At 48.5% G+C, this 8992-nt stretch overlaps 1 protein-coding gene across 2 annotated transcripts in view; it reads left to right on the top strand.

Moving 5' to 3' along the window:
- The window catches only part of RGS20 (regulator of G protein signaling 20), a 66712-nt gene that overhangs the window by 15313 nt on the left and 42407 nt on the right, over positions 1 to 8992 (top strand). Inside the window, exon 1 of one of the 2 annotated variants that reach the window (XM_048840671.2) lies at positions 3025 to 3476. The exons of the other annotated variant lie outside the window; for it this stretch is intronic. Coding sequence (XP_048696628.1) covers positions 3372 to 3476 — 105 coding nt within the window. The 5' untranslated portion in view covers positions 3025 to 3371. Of the gene's footprint in view, positions 1 to 3024; positions 3477 to 8992 lie in introns of those variants that run through there. 2 annotated transcript variants of the gene reach the window in all.

The following is an 8992-nucleotide window of genomic DNA, read 5'->3' as shown; positions in this document are numbered from 1 at the left end:
CTGTTAGGAAATCTGGAGAAGCTCTGATGTCACCTCAAGAGGCAGCTGCACACAAAAAAAGCCATTATAGAAAAGCCCCATCCTCTGCCCTACAGCATGAGGCTCAGTTAGCGTGGTGGTCCAGTGCCATGTCAAGGCTCCCAACAGCCGGATATAACTGCTGTGTGTTTGTTCAAGTTGCAACCCTGAAGCAATAGCATAAATAGGAGTTTTCAGCAAAGGGCAAACGCAATTTGCCACGCGTAAGCTTCAGAACCCTGGATAGCAATTCTGCTATTGCGATCAGCATTCAGAGCTGGCTAGATTCCTTAACTCTGGCTGCTTCCCCCTCGCCTTTTTATTCGCCTTTCACTTGTTTCCTTTTCGTGGCGTTAGTCCCCATTTCTCTTTCCTTTTCACTGCTGCTTAGCATCGGCTGCATAGTGTCAGGGAAGGGATTGCACCAGTGTTGGCCGCCCATGAGGCATACGGGTGGGTGGGTGTCTTAGTCCACTCAATTCTAGAACAAGAATGAGGCTGACTTCTTCGGATGGTTTTGCAAAGTTTATTATTCTGCAAAGTTTATCGTTTCTTGATATCTTGAGCTGTCCTGAGGGGGAAAGGGGTGTCTTAAAAAACTTCAGCCAGGAAAATGCAGAATTAATTATATTGTAAGCTCTATGTGTTTGCCCGGTGCCTAGCACAGAGGACGGATGCTGAAGGCGGCCTGGAGCGCAAAGAAAACAGTAGTGATTAATAGCTAGAATAAAACTTAAGAAAAAGGCGAGGCCATATTTCAAAGTGCCAGACATGTAAAGGGCATGAAACTCCTTAATTTAGCCCTAACATAGAATGGAAACCAAAGGAAGGAAAGCTCCTCTGCTTACGATTCCTCGGACTGTTCCTGGGGGGTTGGAGCAGCTTGGGGCACCAGCAGAACCACAGCTGTGTGTCCTGTCTCACCTAGAATTCGCCCCCAAAAGCCGGACACTTGGAGTCGGGGAAAAGGCAGCGGAGGCTGAGGACTGAGACGCCTGCAATTCTACAAAAGTGGGAGTTAATATACGAACGACCCATCCCCCTCCAGTGTCTCAGCGTTGGAAACGTGGGGTTGCACTGAAGTAACAAATCATAGAATATCAGGGTTGGAAGGGACCTCAGGAGGTCATCTAGTCCAACCCCCTGCTCAAAGCAGGACCAATCCCCAATTTTTGCCCCAGATCCCTAAATGGCCCCCTCAAGGATTGAACTCACAACCCTGGGTTTAGCAGGCCAATGCTCAAACCACTGAGCTATCCCTCCCCCCAAAAGTGGAGAGGCGGGGTGTTTGCCCCTTCAAATAAGTCAACTGCAGAGGTGGTGGGGGCAGAATTAACCCGAAATCGTCTGACTCGGAGCTTGTCTTTTCGGATGTGGCTGATTGATCCCCTTAGTAATGTTTATTTTGTGTCTCTCTCTCTCTTCCCCCTCCCACCCACCCCTCCCTGCTCTAGTCTCCAAAGGCTTCCAGGCTTTCCCTCTCACTGCTTCCAGGCTTTTCTCTCTTCCCTAACTCCTTCTTTCACCCTTGGCTTTCAGCTCCCAGGCTCTGCCCTAACTTTGCCACCACCCTTCTTCCAGCTTTGCCAGCTGCCCCTCTGTCAAACATCAGCCCCTTCCCAATAGGGACTCTGGTCTCCTGGGGGCAGGCGGCCAGCTGTGTGCCTTACTAAAAGGCCGCTTGGCCTGTCCCGCGTTACACAGCTGCGTCTTCTGGGAACACCTGCGGTGCCAAAAATGCGAAGGAGCCGCGTTCAGGAAACACGGGACTTTCCCAGATCCGTTCAGTGCTGTGAGTACCACTTCCTCAGACAGGCTCCCCTCCCTCTCTTCCTCCTCCTCCTCCTGGGGATGCCTTATTGCATGGTGAGACCTTTGTCTACATCGAGAGAAACCCCTGGCAGCTAATATTAACGAGATTTTAACACTACGATCCTGGCTGTAATTGGAAGATTGAGGTGTGTGGGTGTGTGGAGAGGGAATGGCATAAATATTCAAGGATAAGAGCGATGACAGCTTAAATCATTCAACGCCCCTTGCTGGCGAATGGCAGAAGCAGGGCTGTTGTGATCTGTGGTAGCAGCATTCCCCATAGTTCTGTGTTTGTGGGTACAGACATGAAGCTGTTTACGATGGTGCTTTTCGGTCACTATCTTGCCTCCTTGTGCCAATGAAAACGGAAAGAGAGCTGTCATAATTACCAGGGCTGTTTGTGATCTCTCTCTTTCTCTCTCTGTAACCAGGGAGCCCTGACTTCAGCTCCTGAGAAGTCGAAGGAAGTGACGTGAATGTTATTTATGTATCAGGTCAATTTCAGTTCTAGGGAAATATTGCGTCGTCCTCCCAATTCCTGTCCCGACAGAGTGGTCACAAAGTAGCAACACATTTGCAAGTCCTGAGCAGTCCGTTGCAGAAGGCGCTCCATGGCGAGCCTTTAAATCTGTGTCCTGTTGACAGGAGTGTGGTTTCCTTTGGAACGGTGTCTGAATGCAATACGTTATGTACCTATGTTTCCCGGAGACGAATACAGTATAGAGCAGGAAAGATCCATTGATTTCCACTTTGGTGCTTGGTTTACCGGTTGCAATTTATGTACAAAACAGTTTTGCACATTCTGGCAAATAGATCCGATTTATTTCAAGCTTCCTGCTACGCGGTAATTTATTCGAATAGAGGCGTTTTGCCATACAACAAGGAACCAGATAAGGGGGAAACACGTCCCTGCAATTACCTAAAAGCGCCTATCCCTACCCATATAAAGACGATCGAGATTTAAGGGAGCCTATTAAAATGAAATCCAAATATCGAACACGCAGTCTTCGCCTCCCCGTGCAGCCCCTCCCTCCTGCCCCCAGCACACCCGCTTGTTTATCCCAGAAAATCTCCTCCCGCCCCGGGGAGGGAACAGAAGTTGGATCCATGGAACTCTCCACCCCTTTCCCCTCCCCAGACTGTTGACACAATGTGTTTGTTGCAGATGTGGCCCCAGGTGTAGCCTGCCTGAGATTCACACAAACACGCGTGTGTGTCACCATCTGGGAACTGATTGGGTTTAGGGGAAGGTCGCCTGCCAAGGCAAGGTGTTGTGCGGGGACTGAGCGAGGGAGAGAAGCTGTTTCCAGAGGCGTCTGCTGTTCAGCCTCTGGCATTCACGGTTCATTTCTCATTTACTCCGGTCTAGTCCCTTCCCCCCTTCACGTGCTGGGCTGTTGCTCTTCCCTACCCATAACAAGAGCACGGGAAGGCCGGGTGGACACACATCGCGGGCATTCTGGTGGTGGCTAAAAGGAGGAGGGGGAATCAAGCCAGAGGAATATACAGTAAAATAAGCATCCTATAAAAGCTCGGGACGCATGCGCATGGCTGGCGAGCCGCCGTCCCTGGGTGAGGAGCCCACTGCTAACGGATGTGATCAAGGCAAAGATTTCCACCTAGCTCCCGGGACTGATGGTGAAATTGTAAGTACTCTCCAGCGCTGAGCCTGGACTGCCCAGGGGCTCGGCACGTGGGGAAGCGCCCGGGGCTTTGCCTTTCCCTGGCTCGGTTTGTAAAGTGTATTTGGGAGCATGAGAATAACAATCGGCTGTTTCCTGGTCTGGGGCACTGAGAGGCGCTTCTGGGTGGCACTTGCTGTCCCTAAACACGGGGGAGGGAGGGTGTCTCTTTGGATCGCTTCTCTCCTCCCCCCACCCCCATTGTAGTTTGCGGGGTTTCCACGCGTTTCTTCCATTGTGTGCCCAGGGAAGCCTCCTTCGGTTAAAGAGCAGGATCCCTCGCTGCGGCAGATCGTTGCATTGTCCCTGGCAGGGAGAGGGGGATCCGGGGGTGTTTACACGCAGAGCACAGGTGCGGCGCTGGCTTAGGTGTGATCTCACGCGGGCGGCGAGGGCCGGGGGCCAGCATGGAAGCAAGGGCTGCCCTGGTTCCTGGGGCTAGACCTGGCGGGCCAGGGGAGCTCGCTTCAGCCTCTGCAGGTGGCGGTGGGTGGCTGCACTGGCCAGGGTGTGAGGGCCAGGGGCCGTGTCCGCCGCGCGCAGGGCTGGCCTGTGGCGCGGAGCTAGTAGACCAGGGCGGCGGGCTGCAAGTTCGCTGCGGGGAGGCGGCGAGGCTCGGGCGGGCGGGCGAGGGCCACCCGGACGGTTTCCACAGGCGGGGGGCGCAAGGCGCCTTCCTTGGGCAGCCCTCCCTCGGCGGCTGGGGAGGGAGCCGCTGGGGAGCAGGCGCCCGCTGCACCCCGGAGCCCGCTTGCTGCGAGGGCAGCGGGACCTAGGGAGGCTCCCGCCGAGTGCAGGCGCTGCCCGTCCAGGGGCTGCCTCGGCGGCTCCCAGCGCCGGGAGTGCAGGGAAAGTCCCGCCTGGCGCAGCCCTGGAGAGGGGATGGTCCCTCCGGTGGGGGAGGCGGGGGTGAGAGCGCGGCGAAGGGGACTCCGAGAGCGCAGCCGCGGTGCCCATGAGGCGCCGGAGCGAGCCCCGCCGTGGGCCGGGGCCCACCCGCCCGGAGGGAGGGACCGTGCCCCCGGCGCGCGCTAGGAGGGAGGCGAGCCCCGCGGCGGGAGCGGTGCGCGCTCTGTCTGGCAGGCGGCGTCCCGCAGGGCGGCTTTGCCCGCCCGCCGTTCCGGCGCCGAGCCGGGTCTTCGCGCCTCACCCAGCTGGAAGCTGCCGGGCCGGGGCAGCCCCGCGCCGCCGCCGCAGCGTTTGCCTGCCACCGCGCTCCTCTTGGTCCCGAGCGCCAGGCGGCGCCGTTTGGCCCCAGCAAAGCAGCCAGGGAAGGAGGCTCCCGGACGGTCCACTAACCCCCGTGTCTGTAGCTGAGGTAAGGGGGGTAGGAGGTCACCCCCCATGGTGCTGTTTTGCCTTGAGTTTTCCAGGGACGAGGGAACTGGTTGAATGACACCTCGAGAATCCTACAAAGCCCAGAGAGTCCTTAGCCTCCTCTCTCCAGCAGCAGTCCCATGGAGTTCAGTGACAGTCACTAGGGTCTCTGCCCCGGAAGGACAGCAAGGACTGGCCCTTTACCTAAGTGCCCACCCACCGCCTGAGCCCCAGACTAACGCAGTTCGTACTAGGGATGTCACAAAACAATCAAGGAATAAAAGTAAACATTTGTTCCAGGGCGAACAAGTGTTCCCATGTTTCCACCATCACAGACCCTTTAAATGAGGTTTACATTCTGCGGGCAAGAAAACAGACCTTTTGCTGAAATCGGTCGTTTCTGTGTCATTAAATAGAGGGGAAGGGGTAATGAAAATTAGACGACTGCAGAAGTTAAATATGATTATCTTTGCACATGCCAGTAGAAATTACAGTAATTTAATATAGAGGTAATTTCATCTATACAGTTACTCAATTATTTCATTTTTGTTGTTGCAAAAAAATGCAAGACAAAACTGTATGCTAGATGGTCATTTGTACAACTCAAAGACATTTAGGCTACTTGCGTATCACTCACTTTTCTGTACCCAGTGTATCCACAACACACTACCACTGGCTTCAGGAGTCAATAGGGCTAAATACTGCTAGTGTCAATACACTACATTACTACTATACAGTATGATGGAAGCCAGTACAACCCACCACCCAAATGTTACCATGCGTGTCAATTTAAAATGAGGAATGAGGGTGTGTTTCTAAACTCAGAATGAAATCCCAACTGAGAAGTATGTTCAAGCCTCCTGGATGGTTTGAGGAAAACCACATAGCTATATTACCCTCAAATATTATAACATGCTTCAGAAATAAGATATGGGCAATCCTATTTATCCTTGATTCTACTTACCCTTATCAATATCTCTATGCATATTACCACCTGCATTTGAAATCATTATGCATGGAAGCACTACTTTTTTCTAAGTCTGTAGTTTCACTTCAAAAATGTCATTTCACACAACCATACTCTTGAAGCAAATGGTCTAATTTTCAGAAATAACTAGTGATTTTGGGTGTCTCAGTTTTTGGCTGCCCAACTTGAAACACCTTCAGTGGAGTTTAATTTTCAGAGCATGGAATGCTCAGCACATCTGAAAATCAAGCCTCCTTAAGATATCTCAAGATGGGCAGTCAAAAAAATGAAACAGCTGAAAAATCACTAGATGCTTCTGAAAATTCACACCAATCTTTCAGGCACTAAGGAAATTTTATCCTCTGGAAGCAGTGCTTCTGGGAATTATGGCTGAAATATGGTAGGACTAGTGGATAAGCAAAGTCACAGTTATCAAAATACTCTATCCAAGGATTGGTGGACCCTAAATTTCTGTTTAGGGGCTGGATTTTGAACTCTTTAGAGTGTTGCAAGCCATTTGTTTGTATGAAGTCCACAAGCTATTATCACTTGATTTATTTTCTTATGTTACACAAACAACAATTCTGGACCTGATTCTGATCACATATCAGGTTTACACTGGTAACTTAGTGGACTTCAGTGATGTTACTCCTGTGTTTCCCTGGTGCAAGCGAGATTAGACTCAGGCTTTCTGTGTCCAATGTAGCTACATATATGCAGGAATTTTATAGTGTGGTCAGATTCCATTATGGTACAATCTGAAGTGGATTGCAACGATCAGATCCAATAGGGAATGCTGTGTGAATCAATATTTAATGCACTACAAGATGAGTCACCCTGATGCAAACCAGCTTTCAGACCAGTACAGTGTCAGTCAGTTCCTAACACAGTTCAATATGAGTCAGATCCAAGCACCTAGTACAATATATGACTCACTGACTAAAACAGCACCCTGTGATTCCAATACCCAGTATGAGCTGTCAAAGCTTCTGTGTGAAATGAGTCAGTTCATAGTACAGTAGAATGGGATTTTTGGGAGGCCATTCATAATTATGCATGATGTGACTGAGCACTCAGTAGGATATGGTATGATGGGAGTCAGAAGAGTATATCAGGTTGAATAGTAATCTACAATGTGCAAGAGTTCCATCGTTTGTATAGTAAAGTGGCTTGTAAAATATCAAGCTGAATGAACATTTTTTAGCCAACTGTATTAAAAAAATTGAGGCAAATGTTTTCATTGGATATGAAAGCCAGAAGTAGGAGACTTGGCAAATTTCCTTGCTGTTTTACATGTCACGTGGTAGATCCTCAGCTACTGTAAATTGTCAGAGCTCCATTAAAGTCAACTCCAGTTGTCCCATGAAATAAGTCAATGGAGCTATGACAATGTATACCAGCTGAGGATCTGCCCTGTGGTGTATAAAAGGGGGCCGACTATGATTTACACTGCTCTGGTATTGTGAAGAGGCATTGAAGTGGGAGGAAATTATAAAATTACTCTAAAGCCCCTTTGCACTCCCAGAAGGGTCTAAAGTAGCCTGAGTGTTAAATGAGAATCAGGCCATAGATATTTATCACCTACCTTATCCATGGGTATATCTGTGTATGTTGTTTTTTCTATATGCACAATATATTTAAGATTCTATCTCCAAAGGCTAACATAATTTCTATTCATTCTAGCTGAACTGTCACATAGATATGTGTTATAATAACATACTTTCACTCACGTCTCATGCAACAGCTGAAGCCCAGAGAGAAGTTTTGAGTTTACACAAAACTGGTGCAGTATGTGTGGGGCATCCTCTCAAAACAGAAACACTGAGACATGGAGAAAACCTGGTCTACATAGGATAACATATTTCTTAGAAAGAATGGCAGGTTTTATGTAGAGGACAGTTTCGGTGAGAGGATTGTTATGAGAATATCAGGCTGATCGTGCAAGGTGCCTCTTGTAATGAAAGCATATCACACTCAGACCCTTGCTAGGATCAGGCCCTAAACTGTAAGTGAAATGTGTACAGTTCCCTGTTACTGTGTGGGTGTGTTACATTTCTAAGTGTTCTCTTTGAAATGTAAAGCAACACTTTAATCTGTATAAATGAATAGAGCTCTTCATAAGGGGCTGCTACTCTGAAAAAATAAGCCACAGATGAAGGCACCCAACCTAGTTTCTCTCCATCTATAAATCACTTTATATAATACTTCTGAGTTTCCCCTGAATCCCATATAAAGGGAGACTATTTTCTTTTGTAATCACACTCACTGATCTCCTCTTGGTCACTGATCCAATTCTATTCCAAAACCCTCTTTAATGCAGCATCCTTGGTGGCTGCTAATATCACCTATACAGAAAGCTGATGTTGTTTTCTTCCATTCCCACCACCTCAAGCCACCTAATTATCACTGCTGTGCACCATAACTCCAGTTGTACAAAAACAGAAGTCCCAAGTTTTTTTCCATCTCTAGCTCATCAGAGTGACTCAAGGTGTGTGTATATTAACATACATGATAACTACTCTTAATTTAAAACATTGCCCTTTTTGATGCAGAAAGCTTATTTGTCACATTAATCAATGGAGAGGAAGTGGAGTCAACATCAAGCTTTCTAAGGGCCCAGTCCTGCTCCCGTTATGATCAATTACAATCTTACACTGACTTCAGTGAGAATATGTTCCAGCCTTAAACACTCCCACATTGCAAGTATATAAAGCAAGGCTTTTGAAAGCAAGATTTACCTTGAACCTACACCCACTCATAACTTTCTTGTGACAAAGGTAAACAATCACAGAATCACTTTCTTCTAACTCATTGATGAGCACCATAGAAAAGCCTATGAATAAAAATAGTGAATGACAATATTCATAGTGGGCCTGATCCAAAGCCCATTGAAGTCAATGGGAGGTTTTCCACTGTCTTGATAGGCTTTGGATCAGGTCCAGTACAATTATTGAAAAGTTATTATACTGTGATTATGGAAATCTATGCACTCTGATTGGCTGTCAGCCATTATTAGACACACAAAATGCAGAGAACTCACATACTGTATAATTATTATAAAACAATGCAAATCAGATCCCCAGAACCAATCAGAGTTCAAGGAATGGCATAATTAGGGAAGGAGCGGGGGAGGAATATTGTACTGAATGCTTCAGTAACTGTACAACATCTTTGCATTGTGGCTAGCTGAGAAAAT

Source organism: Caretta caretta, chromosome 2 (genome assembly GCF_965140235.1).
Source record: "Caretta caretta isolate rCarCar2 chromosome 2, rCarCar1.hap1, whole genome shotgun sequence".
Taxonomy (NCBI): Eukaryota; Metazoa; Chordata; order Testudines; family Cheloniidae; genus Caretta; species Caretta caretta.
The sequence above is the reverse complement of the archived record's forward strand: the minus strand, read 5'-3'. Positions and strand labels throughout refer to the sequence as shown.